General features: G+C 42.9%; 1 protein-coding gene and 1 long non-coding RNA gene across 3 annotated transcripts in view; one reads left to right on the top strand and one right to left on the bottom strand.

Moving 5' to 3' along the window:
- Positions 1-429: 429 nt before the first annotated feature.
- On the bottom strand, positions 430-3,047 carry LOC131492452 (uncharacterized). The gene is made up of 2 exons (XR_009252046.1): positions 2,664-3,047; positions 430-1,024 (listed from the first exon to the last, which is right to left on the bottom strand). It is a non-coding gene; the product is annotated as an uncharacterized LOC131492452 (long non-coding RNA).
- Positions 3,048-9,640: 6,593 nt separating this feature from the next.
- Positions 9,641-18,333, top strand: part of ERCC6 (ERCC excision repair 6, chromatin remodeling factor) — a 78,577-nt gene continuing 69,884 nt past the window's right edge. For both annotated transcript variants that reach the window (XR_009252389.1, XM_058697004.1), the window contains exons 1-3: positions 9,641-9,750; positions 14,534-14,969; positions 16,806-16,926. Coding sequence is in view for 1 of the 2 variants with exons in the window: in XM_058697004.1 (XP_058552987.1) it covers positions 14,548-14,969; positions 16,806-16,926 (543 nt within the window). In the remaining variant the exon portion in view is untranslated. The remainder of the gene's footprint in view (positions 9,751-14,533; positions 14,970-16,805; positions 16,927-18,333) is intronic.

The raw sequence follows: 18,333 nt of genomic DNA, 5'->3' as shown, positions 1-18,333 counted from the left end.
GCATCTGGCTTCAGCTCAGGTCATGATCTCACTATTTGTGAGTTCGAGCCCCATGTCACACTCTGTGCTGACAGCTCAGAGCCTATAGCCTGCTTTGGATTGTGTGTATGCGTGTGTGTGTGTGTGTGTGTGTGTGTGTGTGTGTGTCTGCCCTCCCCCCACTCACACTCTGTCCTCTCTGTCTCTGAAAAATAAAGGTGAGAAAAAATTAAAAAAAAAGAAACTCAAGTGGGATGTAGGACAATTCTCCCTTTTATGTCCCACATGCTGAGAATGTCAGAATTCCAGATCCCTGCCCCTGAAATGCCTGTAGTGCCCCCTGCTCCCCTCCACAAGGACCAGGACATTAAGGAGTGCCCTGTGAAAGCACGTGCCAAGGACACACAGAGAATGCACATCCTGTGTGTTACTCTGTTCTTTCTTTCTTTCTTTCTTTTTTTGAAAGGCCAGAAAACTGGAGCAGTTTCTGCAGAATTAATTAATAAGACACACTAAAATGGGGTTTCCACCAACTTGCAAATTGCACCTTGGGTGGAGGAGCTCTCTGTGGCCTCGTTTCTGCTGGCCCTACACTTCTGCTAAAACATCTCACTCGCTGTGTGACACTTTCATTATTTACTGCTCCGAGGCTCAGAGAGCAACACGGCCAGGCTGGTCTCTGCTCACTCATTCATTAGTTTTAATTAAACCCTCTAATTTTATTTATGCTGCCACAAACTGATTAACAATTTGCCAGCCAAGAGCAGGAAGTCTTAAAAAGCATCTTGAGGAATCTGTGGGTCTCTAAACACAGACCTCACAGAAATGAGATGGGTTGTGGGTAGGGGCTCTGCCAGGCGGGAGGAAGCGTGATTTTGAAGCTTCACCACTTCCGACGACCTGAGAACAGCTGTTGGCTCTGGGATCTGTGGTCCCCAAGGGGCTGCTGCATTGAGAGTCAGCGGCCACGTCTCTTTATCTGTAGCACCTGACGGTCTTTGTGGCTCAGAGAGAGAGGACAAAGCTGGGAGTGGCTTCTGTGTCCCTGGAGGGAAAGGGTCAAAGTTGCAGGAGCAGCTGAGATGGAGATCTTGGGAAACGGATGGTGACCCAGCCAATTACAAAGCTATCTTGGGGGGGGGGGCGGGGGCGTGGGGCCGGCGCTGTGCTGAAGTTGAGGACAAAGAACAAGGAGAATTTCCTGCAGATTGAAGTTGGGCATCAGGAGAGCCTTATGAAAGGGCTGAATTGAGCTAAATCATGGAGGACTCGTAGAATATCCATCACCACAGAGGAGAAGGACATGAGCAAAGACTCAGACATTTATTCCTCTGCTTTCCAAGGGCCAGGCACATGGCTAGCACCACATATTAGGGAGAGAAAAATGAGTGACAGAAGGTAATAGGCTGAATTGTGCAGTTTTAACTTAGCAAGGTACAAATGTGATTTTTGCTCCCCCTCTGATCACCATTACTATCAACTTTGCATTTTCAGGTTCTTTTGCTGTTCCTGAAAGTGGAGAGAAAGAGAAGGTGGTCTCTTGCCAGACAGTATTACCCAGGTCACATCTGGCCAGTATTCTAATGTGGCGTTAAAACCGTTGCGTCCTTTCCGGTAAATATGCAGGTTATTTGGGTGTTAGGATTCTCTGCCCAGGTCTTCAGAAGCAGCGTGCTGCTGGCAGAGGAAAGCACGTGGCATCCCTCCCTCCCGGCCTCCCCTCCCGGCCCCAGGTGTCTGTGCCCACCAGGCATGGCACAGGCATATGCCTGTGCATGGAAGGGCCCCCCTTAAGGACCACCTGCTCTCAGTAGGGGAGGGGAGTCCCCGTGGGTATGCTTGCTCTATAGGTAACAGTGCAGTGACCTGCGGGCTGCCTTTGCCTTTGTGTAAATGACAGGTCCTCTCTGCTATGGTGAGCCCTAAGAAGCACAAAATTGTGCAAACATTACCATTACCACTAATTTCAGAACATTTTCATCACCCCCAGAAGAAACCTGTACTCTAGCAATCACTCTCCAACTCCCCTTTCCCCCAGGCCTTGGCAACTACTAATTAAAATGGTTTTGGGGGCACCTCGGTGGCTCAGCTGGTTAAGCATCCGACTTTGGGTCATGATCCCATGATTCATGAGTTCGAGCCCCACATCAGGCTCTGCACTGTCAGCGTGGAGCCTACTTCAGATTCTCTCTCTCTCTCTCTCTCTCTCTCTCTCTCTCTCTCTCTCTCTCTTTTCCTCTGTCCCCTTTCCCCCCTCTCAAAAATAAATAACCACGTAAAAAAATAGTGGTTTTGATTTGCCTTTCTGAAAGGACTAATGATGTTGGGCATCTTTTCATGTGCTTCTTGGCCATTTATGCATACCTTTTTTGAGAAATGTGGATTCAGATGCTTTGCCCGTTTTTAATTATTTTGTTGTTGTTGTGTTGGAAGAGTTCTTTATATATTCTGGATTCTAGTGCTTTATCAGATATGATGTGCACATATTTTCTCCTATTCTGTGGGTTGTCTTTTTATTTTCTAGACAGTGAGTGTTCTTTGATGCACACAAGTTTCAAATTTTGATGAAGAGCAATTGATCTAGTTTTTCTTTTGTCGTAGTGTTTTTGGTGTCATATCTAAGAATCCATTACCAAATCCAAGGTCTAAGCTTTCTTCTAAGAATTTATAATTTTAGCTCTTACCTTTAGGCCTTTCCTCCATTTGAGTCAACTTCTGTACATGGGGTGAGGTAGATCCCAATGTCATTCTTTTGCATGTCAGTATCTAGTTTCTCAGAACCATTTGTTGAAGAGACTATTCTTTCCCTATTGAATGGTCTGGGCACATGTATTGAAAATCAATTGACAGCAGATATGTGGGTTTACTTCCGGATTCCTGATTCTATTCCATTAATCTATATGACTGTCCTTATGCCAAAATAATACTTTTAAAATGTAAGTTTATAATGTCACTTCTTTACTTAAAACCCTTCAATGGATTTGATTTGAATAAAATCGAAATTCTACTCTTTAAATTTGCTAGGTTTGTGCCTGTCTTAGCCTCTTTGCACTAATGCTTCCTGTGAAGAATCCTCTTCTACCTAATACTCGGGTAGTGATGTTTGTTTTGTCATTCAGATTGCAGCCAAAATGTCTCCTATTCAGAAACTATACCCACTAAAGAGGTATTCCAGCCACTCTCTCACACATAATCCTATTTTATTTTCCTTAATAGCATTTACTACTTTGTATTTTTATCTGCTTAATAAAGTTATTGGTTTTTTTCCCCTCCCTGGTAGAATGGAAGTCTCAGGAGAGCACGGCCCTTGTCTGCCTTGTTCACCTCTGTGTCCCCCACAATAACAGAACACCTGGCTCAGAGAAGCCGCTCGATAAGATGCATCTCTTAGAAATGACATTACTCTAACCCATTAGTTGGTGCTCTGCTTTCCCTAGTGGCCATTTGTTGAATAGCTCTCTCTGCGAGTTGGCTGCTCAAAGGGAGCTTCACACATAACGAATAAACAAGTGCACTGCCCCACAGTATTCAGCATACTAAGATCACGCGATTCTTCTTTCTTCCGACAGATTTTATCTGGAATTAGATATCCTGTAGACATGTCCACATCCTCAGGTTATTCTTACTATTGCCAAATTCTTTTTTGCGTTATACTCTCAATTAGTTTCCACTCTTAGGAAGACTAGGTCAGCAATAACTTTTATTCTCACGTGTTCAGAGTCGTCATGATTCCCGTCAGAATCTCCTTAACGTTCAACTGCAGACCTTAGTTACAATGCTGGTTACTGCTAATAAAAATTACACGGAGCTAGTGGAGTCCGTTAAAATCAGGGCACGCTGAAATTAACCTGTACCTTTTCCTAAAGTTTGAGCAGAGCGTTGTTCATACATATCTGTTCTTTTCTTCTTCTTTCCTATTTATTTTTCATTAATTTTATCATTTTTGTTTTTAATATTTAATTGAAGCATTGTTGATATATTAGTTTCACGCATACCACATAGTGATTCGACAATTATATACATTATGAAATGCTCACTACTTTAAGTGTAATTACCATCTGTCACTATACAAAGTTATTACAACATTGTTGATTGCATTCTCTATATTGTACTTTGCATCTGTGTGACTTATTTTATTTTCTTTTTTTAACTGTTTATTTATTTATTTATTTTTAAAAATTTTTTTTCAACGTTTTTTATTTATTTTTGGGACAGAGAGAGACAGAGCATGAACGGGGGAGGGGCAGAGAGAGAGGGAGACACAGAATCGGAAACAGGCTCCAGGCTCCGAGCCATCAGCCCAGAGCCTGACGCGGGGCTCGAACTCACGGACCGCGAGATCGTGACCTGGCTGAAGCCGGACGCTTAACCGACTGCGCCACCCAGGCGCCCCCAACTGTTTATTTATTTTTGAGAGAGAGCGAGCCAGCAGAGAGAGAGGGCCCAAACCCACAAACTGTGAAATCATGACCAGAGCTGAAGTTGGACACTTAACCAACTGAGCCACCCAGGTGCCCCCTGTGTGACTTAGTTTTTAACTGGAAGTTTGTACTTAAAAAAAATTTTTTTTTAAATATTTATTTTGAGAGAGAGAGAGCACAAGTGGGGAAAGAGCAGACAGAGGGGGAGACACAGAATTTGAAGCAGGCTCCAGGCTCTGAGCTGTCAGCTCCCTCCCTTCTAGCAACCACCAGTTTGTTCTCTGTATTTATGAGTCTATTTCTGGTTTTTTACTTGTTTGTTTTGCTTGTCTTGTTTTTTAGGCTCCACATACAAGTGAAGTAATATGGTACTTGCCTTTCTCTGTTTAACTTATTTCATTTAGTGTAACACCCTCCAGGTCCATCCGTGTTGTTGCAAATGACAAGATTTCTTATTCTTTTCTTTTATAGATCAGCTCTGGAGAGGAAGGTGCTTGCTGAAGACTACTGAAATGGCCCTAAAAGGTTAGGAAAAAAGCAGTGCCCAAAATTAATCAGGGAGGGATTTGAGGAAAAGTCAGGGCAAAGATGAAGTTGGACAGAACATATGGAACAGTGAGACTAAGAGAGATAATGACACAGAATGCCATGGTGGAGGTGTGACCAAAAAAGCAGGGAAACTGTTCCTCATCTCCACTCTGTACTCCCCCACCGTACATACACATGCACATAAACACACATATATACATATATATTTCAATGGAATCATAGAACCATTGTTCATTGTTATATATTATTCACCTTTAAAATTACTTGTTCATTTATTCAACATATATTTAACATTATTTTTTGTAGTGTTTGCTAACATAATTCTAAATAATATGCTTTTACTGCTATTTTTAGATTTATCAATTTTGCACAGTGTTCAATGCACTTCCAGTATATTTCTATTGTTGTTTTCATTAGTTTTTCCATGTTTATGGGGGATGGGGAACAAAATTGGGGCATTGACACTACCCTGAAGTTTTGAAAAATGGGAGTCAACTTAGTCCTTCTGCTTTGTAAGCATAGGGAGAGAGTTTCTTACACTGAACACTAGATAGAAAGTAAAGGCACAATCAAAATTCTGGTCATATTTAAATGAGTTAATATTTGTAAAGCATTCAGGACAATCTGGCCCATAGTCAGGGCTGTAAAAGTGCTTGTAACATAAAATGTGTTAAAATCCAAAGTATTAAGTGCTACAGTAGAAATATTGAAAATACCGGTTCAGGGTGCGGAGCTGCTACAAAGGCCTATTTCTGTTTAGAGGGTCAGGGAAAGCTTCAGAAAAAAGAAACTTTGGGCTGAGTTTGGAATGGGTGAGAGAATTCCAGGAAGAGAGACCCATGTGCAAAGTCACATCGACCTGAAAATAACAAGTTAGGGTAGGCTGGGAAAAAATAAACTGTCCTCCTCCTACCAAAGCCCCTGGTTCACAGATTTTGGCTATTTCTGTAGTGTAAATACTCCTACGTGGCCAAGTTGGAGTTTCCAATGTGAGGCCACTGATTCACACGTTGAGGCCCTAACCCCTAATGCGACTGTATTTAGAAGATAAAGCCTTTAGAAGGTACTTAAGGTAAATAAAGTCTTAAGAGTGGGGTGGGTTCTAATCTGATGGAGCTGGTGCCCTTATAAGAAAAGGAAGAGACACCAGAACTCTGTCCACCATGTGGGGACAGTGAGAAGGTAGCTGTCTGCAAGCCCAGAAGAGAGTCCTCACCAGAACTGAATTGCACTTCCCAGCCTCTAGAATCGTGTGAAAATCAGTATCTGTTGTGTAAGCCCCCTGGTGCATGGTATTTTGTTATGGCAGCCTGAGCAGACTAAGACAGTTGGGAAGAGGTGCACACAAACGGCTGTCTAGCCAGTCCAGCCGACTGCAGCACATCACAATTAGAGTAGTAAATACTTCCTTAAATCTTGAGCGTAGGCATCCAGAGAGAAAAGGACAGAAAAATTAGATTGGGCAGGATAATGAAACGGCTTGGACAACATGTTAAACAGCTTGGGTTTTATCCCATGGGGGTGAATCTGAGGCAGAGGAGAGACGTGATCAGAAGTGTCTGAAATCCCTCTGGTATTGGCATGCAAGTGTATGGGTAGGGAACAAGACTGGAGGTAGGAAACCGGTAGCAGCAGTCAAGATTGAACAGAGGGGATGGAGAAGATGGTATAGGTGCCTAATCTAAGCGGGAGGCAAAAGCAATGGAACTTGGAGACCGAGTGGATATAGGGGGAGAGGAGAGAGGTTTTGGTTGACAAAACCATTCAAGCACCTAAGCTCATAAATGAGTATTGTAAGTAAGTTACTAAAACCCTCACTTCTTGTATTCTTCTGCCTAGCCCATTCAAGCTGCTAACAAATTACCACAGAATGGGTGGCTTATAAACAACAGAAATTTATTTCTCACCGTTCTGGAGGCTGGGAAGTCTGAGATCAAGATGCTGACAGATTCAGCGTCTGGTGAGAGCTGACTTCCTGGTTCATGGACATTCTTTTTTTTTTTTTTTTTTTTTTGATGTGTCCTCGCATGGCAGAGGGGGTGAAGGATCTCTCTGGGGCCTCTTTTATAAGGATGCTAAATTCCATTCATGAGGGCATGAGTGAAAAGAGCAATCCTGAGTATTCAGGTGGGCACAGGAGTCACCAAAATCTGAGTTGTTGCTGCTAATGTGACCTTATTACTACTCTCAGGCCACAGAGGTCAGGAGAAACTTGGCTGAGAAAGCGCATAGATCCTTTCATTAACTAAACACAAATTCATCTAAAAAGCTTTACTGAATTAATAGTAGCTCTGTTTCATTACACCTTCTCCAAATTAAAGGGATACTAAAGGGATAATTACAATTGTGTGGAGTATGACGCATATTTCAGTTTGATGCTCCAAACCTTCTCTCCGTCTCTCTCTCCCCTGCCCTGGGCTCTAAGAAGCTGATCTATACAGAGTGGCATCAACAGACTCTGTTGCCCTCCGGCTTTGACCAATGGGAGGCAGCAGCAGATGAAATAATGGAAGGGTAGTGAGTTTAGCCTATTTATTTCCCTTGTTCCCCCCGCACCTAGTGACCACGGGTTGGTGCATTTCTCTCGTCAACTGGTTTTTCTCCATTCAACCATTCTCTTCTGAACCTATGTCTTCCCATTACGCTTTTCATGCCTAGGGATGATGTATTCACTTGTTAGTTCTGCCAAAAAATAGTACCACAGACTCGGGGACTTAAACAAGAGAAATTCATTTTCTCACAGTCTGGAGGCTGAAAGTCCGAGATCGAGGGTTGGCAGGGTTGGTCTCCTCTGAGGCCTTTCTTCTTGACTTGTAGATGGCTGTCATTTCCCTGTGTCTTCACATGGTCTTTCCTCTGTGCATGTCCATGCCCCAATCTCCTCTTCTTATAAGGACACCAGTTACATTGGATTAGAGCCTACCCTAATAACCTCATTTTAGCTTAATAAAACTTTTTAGGGGCGCCTGGGTGGCGCAGTCGGTTAAGCGTCCGACTTCAGCCAGGTCACGATCTCGCGGTCCGTGAGTTCGAGCCCCGCGTCAGGCTCTGGGCTGATGGCTCGGAGCCTGGAGCCTGTTTCCGATTCTGTGTCTCCCTCTCTCTCTGCCCCTCCCCCGTTCATGCTCTGTCTCTCTCTGTCCCAAAAATAAATTAAAAACGTTGAAAAAAAAAAAATTTAAAAAAAAAAAAACAAAAAAACAACTTTTTAGGGTTTTTAGAGAAACTTTCTCCAAATACAGTCACATTTGAGCTACTGGGGTTAGGATGTCTGTGGAATTTGGATGGATGCAGTCCAGCTCATAACATATAGGAATAGCTCCTGAGGTCTTACTGGCCCCAGGGTTTTGTGCAATCTTGAGTTGTTTTCCTAACCCTGTCCACACCTTTGTAAAAGTTATTAATTCTCAACTATCCAGTTTGAGTGTACCATCTGCTTCCTGTCCAAATTCTGATTGATACGTATGGGCTCAGCAAAATAATGCCCATTGAAAAGAGGATCTCATTCTCAAAATGGTTGGGAACCACTATACATCTGGGAGAAACAACTTTCATACTCAAGAATTAAAACTAATATCTTACGAATGCCTTTCTATTCTCAATTATTGTATTCAGGAGATCACTAGAATTCTTTATTCCTTTTTTTTTTTTTTTTAAAAACAGGTACATTTTCATGTGGGACGACTTGAAGTATATGTAAATTAACCTTGCTAACGGGACAGATATGGGGGTATTACTGAGCATTACCAAGTAGCTTCCTAGCCCCCTTTTTCTATAGCCCGACTTCAGGCTTCAAAACGAAGAAGGCACTTCCCTACCCAGGAACCAAAGATCCTTCCCTAAAACAAAACAACAAAACAAAACACACAAAAAAAACCACACAAAGATTCTTACTCCCAGAGGACTTTCTGGCTTTGGTACCCTCTCCCAGCACTGGGATCCCTGGGCTGAGATGCTGCCTTGTTTGGTATCGTTACCACTGCGGCCGGGCTACATCCTGGGCTATTCCTTAGGTAAAGATCGGTTTCCTTCCTTCCTTCTGAACCTAGGTGTGGACATTCTGTTTCTTCAAACGCTCCAAACAAAACTTCTCATTTTGGCTCAAAATTCTTTTTACCGCTTTGATATCAGGACAGATTATTAAACGATTGACTCATTAATGCAATGAAGACATTCGTGTAAGCCTACTGTACACCATCCCAACCCAAGTATGTGTGTGGGAGGTGGAGGGGCAACAGAGATATACAAGCCCTCTCCCTATTTTTGGCGTGCTAACAGCCGTGCCAGATGACTAACAGGGATCACAACGTCTACCGCGCGTGGCTATTGAAAAGTTACGCTCAAGCCAGCTCCCTTCCCAAGCTTACTTTCTTTGGACTTCACGGTTAATTGCAAGCATTTACATTCTTGTGGCACACGTGCACCTTTCTCTTTCTCTCTATGGAAACATGTCTTGTATTTCTTATAATCGCCTTCCTAGAGCGGTATTTTTTTGACCACGAGTGAAGCCCGGGCCCAAACCACACAGCCGACTATTTGCCCAGACGACACTCAAGAACAACTCCAAGTAAAAAGTGAAGGCTATACCGCACCCTCAAATCACGTGACCTCGCCCGCTGCTCCAGGGAGCCTGGCGCATGCACAGTAGGCCCCACCCACGCACGCTCGTCGGGTCACGCTTGGGGGCGGTGCTTACGGCGGGCTGAAGACGCATGCGCCGCAGTTGGCCCCAGTCTAGTTTCCACGGCTGGTGGCGGTGGCGGCGTCTACGTTTCCGTACGGGTGGCCGCGCGGCCCTGGGGTGAGTGTTCGGATGGCCGGGCTAAATGTCGGGCAGGGGATGTTTGGGCCCCGCTCGGACTCCCAGGCACCCACGGCCTCGCCTCGGCCATCTGGACGCCTTGAAGGATCCCATCCGCGGGGGCGGACGGGAGCTGGCCCTCGGGCCTGACGCGCGCCTTCCGTGCCGGCGCGCCTTCCGTGCCGGCGCACCTGCGGCCGGAACTGACGAAGTAGCGCGCGCCCACCTGGGGCGGCGGGAGGTAGCAACCTTGGGGCCGCAGGCTAGCCGGCCAGCCACGGAACATCACTTCTGAGCTTTGTGTGGGCTCCGGCGCGTAGGGTCAGCGCGGCCCTGTTTGGAGTTTGTTACTTGAAAGAGAGGATCGGGGTAAATTCAAGTCAGGCGCTTTGGGCATTGACATAGTCAAGCGGGAGTATGTGGAGGAGGATTGAGCCGTCCACATATAAATACTGTTACATTGGTTTCCCACGTAGCATCCATCGTCATAGCTGTCATCCTTTTCCAAGCTGCCGTCACTTTTCACCTGTGTGTCTCCCATCATCTCCTTGTACTGTTTGTTCTAATCCATTATCCATACAGTAGCCCAGGTGGTCTCTTACAAACGTGAAATAGGTCATAACCATCATCACCCTGTTTAAAACCCTTAAAAATCATTCCATTGCTCTTGGAATAAAATCCAAGTTAATGTTTTCCCAGGTCCTTTGTGACCCAGCCAACTCCTCCATCTTCGCTTATGCCCCACTCCATCCCCAGCTAGGCATGGTTACAATAAAATATGCATACCACAATTCAGCTCTTCCCACAGAAGCCCCAGTGCTCAAAGGGGAGGATAATGAAGATACCGTTATTCCAAGATGATTGAGGGTTGCAGAGTGTTAGAAGATATTCTGTAAGATTTACACAATGAATGGAGTCCTTTTCAGCAACTTTAACTCAGTTACTCATGTAGGATAAAGTAAAAAAGTTTCACTGTGTTCTACCTTTCTTTCATTTTCCCAAATGCCCCAGCTCATCAGCCTTAGAATTTACACATTTCTTTGCAAGATGTTCACTCCACTTTTGGCCTGATTAATCCTGTTCATCCTTCAGATACTGGCCCGAGTATCACTTTATCAGCCTCCCTTCTCACACCTACCTCTGCCCTGTCAGTTAGGTTCCTCTGTTATTTTGTCCTGAAAAATCCTGTTTGTTTATAACAGTTACTATAACTACATTTGTGTATATAATTTATATATGAGCATAGATTTTGTGCAAATATGTATACGTGTGTATAATTCTTAAAATGTATGTTTTCCCCAAGAGACTCTAAAGTCTATGGGGACAGAAACTAGTTAACCTAGTATGTTGCCTGGCATAATTGAAATTGTTGAATGGATGATTTATTTCACTTCTGAAACCCTTTATCTTCTGATGAGAACCTCCTGGGTTCAGCTCTCATTCCCAGCTTGCCCTTTGGTCCACAGTCATTCTTCAAGTGGCTTCTTGATGTCTCCCTCTCTCCTTCCCTGTCTTCCTATTCCAGTCCCTTCCGGCCTCCCCCCCCCACCCCCAGCTTGGACCCCAAATTCAGTTACTTGAATTAGTCTCCTCCTCAGCATCTGCATCCATGCCCTTTTGTCCTCTGCTACTTCTGCTCAGAAAACCCCCAACAGTGACATTTCCCCTGGGGCTGTTACGTTAATTACTGAAGGAGGAAATTGTACAGCCTTGGGGATTGTTTTGGGGGCCCTCCACACCCATCACCAGTGTTTGTTCCCCATCAGCTTTTCTCTTCTATAGGACATTTATTCCAGATTTTTATTCTTCTCCAGCCTCCATCCCAACTTTGTCCTTTGGCTCAGGAGATGCCCAAACTTCCTGCCTTGCAGGATATTTTCTCTGTGGTCCACCTCAGCTTTCCTCTTCTGCACTTACGGATTTAGATACATTAAGATCATTCTTCTGCCAGAGTTGGAGAAAGATGTTTCTTCTGTTTACATCTATACGTGGTCTTTCCCTGCTACTGTCTCCTGTACAACCTTCACTGTAGGTTATCTCCCTATACAGCTCCTTGCCCCTATTGCATTCTATAGTTTTTCTTGACTTAATTTCCCTCCCCCAACCCATTATTACTTTGTCATTCCAGCTGTCTCCCTTCCACAGCCAGGTTCCTTAGGGGGGGGTAGATTACCCACTTGTGGCCTCCATTTCTTGATCTACTCACCTAACTCACTGCAGTCTGGTTTTCGTCCCCATTGCTCCACTGAAACTTATTTTACTAAGATAATTAGCGACCTAATTTCCAAATCCCTTCTGGCTTCCTTACATGAACTTGCCATATCGTTTCCCATTTTTAACCATCCCTTCTTTTCTATTATTAGAAGTTTTTTCCAAACATCGTAATTTTAATTTTGTTTTTGTATTACAGTATTAAGATTTGTGATTGAATTAATGTCTTTTTTTTAAACTAAAAAAGGAATGTTTGTATATGTACAAATAAGAACAGTGACAACGGAATTATTAATTCCAGCCAGTATGAAGGCCCTGAGCCAGGATCCTGCCCTCTGTGTTGAAAATGCAGGCTAGCTAATGATAGAGCACCAAGTTGATCCTTTCTTCTGAAAATAATCAGAAGGCATAAAAAAGGAAGAACTTTTTACTCTGCTGTTCACTTTTAACCTTTGCAGTGTTAGCGTCTTACCCTCTGAAAGGATTTCTGGTACCTGTCATAGTCTTAGGATTCTTTGGGCTGTTTGCTCCGCTGATACATCCACATCTCCCTCAGACCTTTCTCTTGAGCCAAGATTTGCATTTCTGACCGTGCTGGACATGTTACTTGTGGCTTATAAGCTCTCTACCAGCCCCTCCTCCTGCTTCTCATCTGCTTTCTTTCTGAGATTCTTATTTTTATGACTGAATTCACCAGTGACTCAGTTGTCACATTGGACCTGTTATTTTAGACTCTTCTCTGAACCTTACTTCCATTCAGCACATAGGGAGTATGTTCTGTGTATCAAACTTTGGGCCAGGTGTTCAAATTTTAGCTTGTATATGTTTGGTTTTTTGTTTGTTTGTTTTTGTTTTTGTTTTTAGTTCCAGACCCAATGGATTGTCCCTTCCTCTGTATCCAGGTGGCCTCTTGTTGGTGGCTCTTCTGCAGACCTGCCCATGTTGTTGACATGTTTCTCCTCCCCTAGAAAGTGAGCTACTCTGGAGGGGATGGTGCTAAGTTCCTGGCATCTTTGTATCCTAGTGTTTGGCCACTGGAATGGTTTTATTTAATGAGAAATCAGTGGGGCTTACTGGGAGATCTGGTCATTTCATATGAATAAAGTTTCAGTGGTGAAAGATACCTTCCTTTATTCACAGTTAAAAGCAAGGCTGTTGGTTATTGGATTGTTTTTTGATGTAGTTATTAGATAGTTATGCAGTCAATATGGTGAATACATTTTCATTCAAGGAGTTCCTGAGTATGTGGAGTAAAATATAAAAGCTTCTTTTATTCCTCCCTATTCCTTCTGCTTCCCCTTCCCCAATAGTTTAATATGTATCTCCAGATCACTTTGGATGCATTCCATACACACACATACAGATACACATTTTTTTAACCAACATAAATGTGTTCGTACTAGGGGAATTTTTTTTCACTTTACAAGACTTTTATATCCTTGTCACTGAAAATACTTAATGCTTGTATTAAATTATTGACATGCTACAATACACATCCTTATATACATGTGAGTACTTCTCTGGAATAAATACCTGGTCATGTGCATTTTAAATCTTGATAGATACCATTAAATTGCTTTCCAGAAGAGCTTTAGTATATCCCTACCAGCATTGTGTGAGGGTGGATCTTCCTTGTCTGTACTGGATTATTATCAGGCCCAAACTGTTTTCGCCAGCCTGATTTGCAGCAAATTGTATTGCACATTGAAATGGGGTTATTTTTGAGAGTATTTAATCTTTCTCAGATTCAGATTTGAGTGGTGCTCTTATGTCTTGTTTGTAGTTTGTGTTTATTAGAGTAAATGTTTAGCCTAAAAATTTCTAATGTCAGAGTCATAGAGAAGCTTGTTCCTTACTTCACTAAATTTGCATATCACAGTTAATCATGCCACTGTATTGGGAATCTTTTGTGCCATAATGCAGTGAAAATGCTAACTTGGAAAGCAGCAGTCAATGATTTCAGTTGATTTGGAGAAGACACTCAGGGCGTCAGTCAAGATTTTGGTTGCCAGCTTTATTGGCTGGTTCTCCAAATGTTTTTTGTTGCTGCTACTGCATTTTTCCTACTGGTTTGTCGCCGTTGTCGTCATTGTTGTCTTCTTCTTCTTTTTTGGTTAATTTTTTCTTATTTATTATCAAATCTCAAGAATATGTATAGCTTGTACCCTTTTAAGAAAAGTAGTATTTGGAAGCTTGAATTTATCTAATTGGAGGATTATTATTTGCTCTTTTGAGAAATCAGGCTTCTTTAATTATAATTTTTTTTTTTAATTTTCCTTTTAAATGTTTATTTTTGAGAGAGAGACAGAGTGTGAGCAGGGGAGGGGCAGATAGAGGGAGACACAGAATCCGAAGCAAGCTTCAGGCTCTGAGCTGTTAGCACAGATCGCGACATGGGACTCGAACCCACAAACCGTGAGATCATGAGCTGAGCCGAAGTCGGACACTCAACCAACTGAGCCACCCAGGCGCCCCCTTTAATTCTAAGATTTTTAAGAAACTATATAAATATCAACTCTTTATAACCAAAAAGCTTATTACATACCTTTTTTTTTTTTTTTTTCCCTTTTAGATAGTCTGTAGAGGATGCAAAATGCAAGAATCCCCCACTCAAGCCAAGCTCAGGAGCAAGACTGTTTACAAAGTCAGTGTGTCAGTGATAAACAAGAAATGACAATCAAACGAGAAAATGACGGCAATGCAGAGGTGGAGGAAAGCCTCCCCTCTTGTTCCTCTGCCAGCGGACCATCCACTTCTGCCGAGGGCTGTTCATCAGAAGTTCTGAGGAGAGGGCCAGCCCTGCTGCACATCGACAGACATCAGATACAGACGGTGGAGCTGAGTGCGCAGGCTCTTGAACTGCAGGGGTTGGGTGTGGATGTGTATGACCAGGATGTGCTGGAACAGGGTGTGCTTCGGCAGGTGGACAGCGCCATTCATGAGGCCAGCCGTGCGGCCCAACTTGCTGATGCAGAGAAAGAGTATCGCTCAGTCCTGGATGACCTCACGTGAGTGTGGACCGTCTTCTCTGATTGCAGAATTTGTGTTTACATGTGACAGAGAAATTCAGATGATAGCTGTAGTATTCCAGAAATTTAGGAAATTGATAGAACCTCTAATTTGAAAGATGAGGTCAAGTAGGGCAGTCTTTGGCCTTGTGTGTGAACCCTAGCCCTTTCCCTCAGGAGCAGCACTGAACATGGTAGTTAGGGTCCCAGTCCAGCCAACAATAGCCTGTGTATGCATAACGTCCTAGAGAGAAGTACTGTTCCGAGTGCCCCACAAAGCATGTGCACAAAATGGTTCTCAGGAGAAGTGTACCTAAAGGTGTGATGTGTCCTACTCAAGATACCAGGAACACACCCACCTCCCCCTCGCATTTTTCTCTTGTCCTATAGTTTCTTTCCAGTTTCCTGTGTCTAAACCAAGTGACAGTCTTTTGGTAATTTTTCAGATTTGTATTTCTAGAAATAATGAGAAACAACTCCTTGTTTTTCCTTTCTTCTGTCCTACTTGTGACTCTGTAGGAAAGATGATGTCCTGTGGAGACTTCATTTGTGTTTTAGAGGAGAAACAGGCCCTGGACCTGGGCTAAAAGGTGGGGCAGGTGGAAGATTGAACTTCCTCCCCATTGCCAGTTTGCCCTGTCATGACCAGTTTTCTAGGCTGTGTCAGGCAAGCAGGAAGGAGGAGAGGAATGGGTGGAGGGATGGTGCAGTTTTGGATGTGGGTGGCTGGGGAGGGGAGAGGTGGGACTGTTGGCTGCCCTCAGTGGGGGAGGCTAAGGTACAGATGCTGTGGGAACTTAAAGGACATGTTTTCTGCCAGCAGCTTCTTGGTGTGTTCTTTTGGCCTCTTGAGTAGCAGGCATTCTGGATTACTTGTACTCTGACCTCCAGGTGTGAGGAGCTCGACTCCTTATAATGAACACACCTTTACATTTGACCTGCTGCTTGCATGGGTGACGGCGGAGTGCTGCAGAATTACAACACAGGTTACCAGAGCGATGGTGACACGTGGTTAGACTGCCAGTAACTTGCATTGATAACATCTTTTATCCTGAAATCCACAAAGGTTACAAACAGCAAATTACCTAAGTGTCAGGATTGAATTTGTGTTTTGAAAATTGGGAGTTTACCATTCTATGGTGTGTGTTTTAGGAGCAGCGTAACATAGGTTGATTTTTTTCTCCCTTCACACTGTAAAATGTAATGCTACAGCAAGTAAGTCTTCCAATATTGTGAAAGAAAAATAATTGTCACAGATATCTGACTTGTATAAGAAAATGTATAAGCATTTCTAGTTCTTTCTCAAACTTTGGGTGACTTCCATAATGGGACTTTAAAAACCCATGTATGGCTTGTTGATAATGGAAGAGGGTGTGCGTGTTTGGGGCAAGAAGTATATGGGAGTCTCTGTACCTTCCTTTCAGTTTTGCTGTGAACCTGAAAGTGTTCTAAAAAAAATAAAATCTTAAAAAAAAAAAAAAAACAACCATGTATACGCATTTTTTCGTCTAAAAGGTAACTTACTGCACACTGTTTTAGCACAGTCTCTTGAATAGAGTAGACTCTTAAAATGCTTGTAGAATGAATGAAACAGCTTACAGATGGGAATGTGCTGGTTTAAATCAGCCAGATCAAAGAAAACGCTTAGCAGTTATCTTACCTTCTAACAGCCCTTCAAATTCAATATGTGGCCAAAAAGAATATGGAATCTGGTTTAGTTTCTTTTATCTTTTAGTTAATAAGTAAAAGGACATTGTTTTAGCATTTCTGTCATCTTACACTATTAAAAAAAAATGTTACCAGAGTGGAAAATAGACACTGTATCTTATTTTTCAGGTCATGTAGGACATCCCTAAGGCAAATCAATAAAATTATTGAACAACTTAGCCCTCAAGCTGCCACCAACAGAGACGTCAACAGGAAACTAGATTCTGTAAAACGACAGAAGTATAATAAGGTGAATCCAAATAACACATTTAAGTATTGCATTTTTGAAAAAGTAATCATTTCTGTTCAGTTAATATTTAGGAAGTATTCGAAAAGTAGTTAAAATATGTGAAGCATGTGTCTATAATAAAAAATTTTGAATTCCTTTTGTATGTTTAATTTTTCAGCTGTTTCCCTTTAATATCTCCTGTTAAAGAGTATTTTTTAGGGGCACCTGGGTGGCTTAAGCTGGTTAAGTGTCCGACTCTTGATTTGGGCTCAGGTCATGATCTCATGGCTTGCGGGATTGAGCCCTGTGTTGGGCTCTGCACTGAGAGCTTGGAGCTTGCTTGGGATTCTCTCTCTGCCCCTCCTGCATGATCTCTCTTTTTTTTTCTCTCTCAAAATAAATAAATAAACATTAAAAAAATATTTTTAAACATACACACACATTCACACACGTTTGAGAAAGTGTTCCCTTCTTGGCGTTGCGTGCTGCCTTATTCATGTTTAGGATTATGGTCTTCCTTGCTTTGCCACTTTCTTTTACCCAGCTTAGGCTCCTGCTTGGCATGCTGGCCTCTCATCCAGTCTCCTTGTGTGGTGTGAATTTCCTTTTTTTCTTCTGCTTAGCTCCTGCTTGTCCTGATTGTGTATGCTGTGTTTCCTGTTGGTATAGCCATACCCCCCTCACACTCATGCTTACTGTTCTGAGAGGCCAGCATTAGGTATTGCAGTCATCACCCAGCCACACTGATGGGTCTGCATTGAGGGTTGTACAACTTCAGGCTAGGGAAGATCTGAGATTATGACATTGTTTTTATGAGGTTTGAAACAGCTTTTAGTATTTACTTGTGTTTTATGAAAATATATTGGAGTAGATAGGAATGACTAGTTTTGATCATTTGATCCAAAATGTCATCCAAAATGACTAGCAGATATTTTTGTGCTTGCAGTTGACCCACTGCAGTGAGTAAAGTTCTTACATATCTTATTTAAGCTCCACTAGTGGACACATATAGACTCGGTTCCTCCTGTTTTCTGCTCACCAGTCCGTTATCTTCACCACCCCATCTTCTCTCACCAGAATAGCAGCCCAAAGGTCAGAGCTCGCAGTGGTTTCAGGTAGCCAGGGTCTCTGCTTTGGGGACATCTGGCCTCTTGTTGGAATATGCAAATTAATGTGCAGAGACCTCTAATCTTGGGCTTCTGGTGAGCTGAGGTGTCAAGGAGCAGGAGGACCAAATGTTGGGCCATTTTAGGTACTAGTGTAACTCAATTGTATATTCCCATCTTTCTAAAGTAGTCCTTTGATGGTTAGACTATTCAGAGAAAGGCTGTTTGTTTTGTTTTGTTTTTTGAGAATGGCTATCTTTTGTGTGTGTGTGTGTGTGTGTGTGTGTGTGTGTGTGTAGAGAGAGAGAGCTGGGGAGATGGG

The sequence above is a fragment of the Neofelis nebulosa genome, chromosome 13 (assembly GCF_028018385.1).
Source record: "Neofelis nebulosa isolate mNeoNeb1 chromosome 13, mNeoNeb1.pri, whole genome shotgun sequence".
NCBI classification, from domain to species: domain Eukaryota; kingdom Metazoa; phylum Chordata; class Mammalia; order Carnivora; family Felidae; genus Neofelis; species Neofelis nebulosa.
This window is presented reverse-complemented; position numbering and strand designations above follow the sequence as displayed.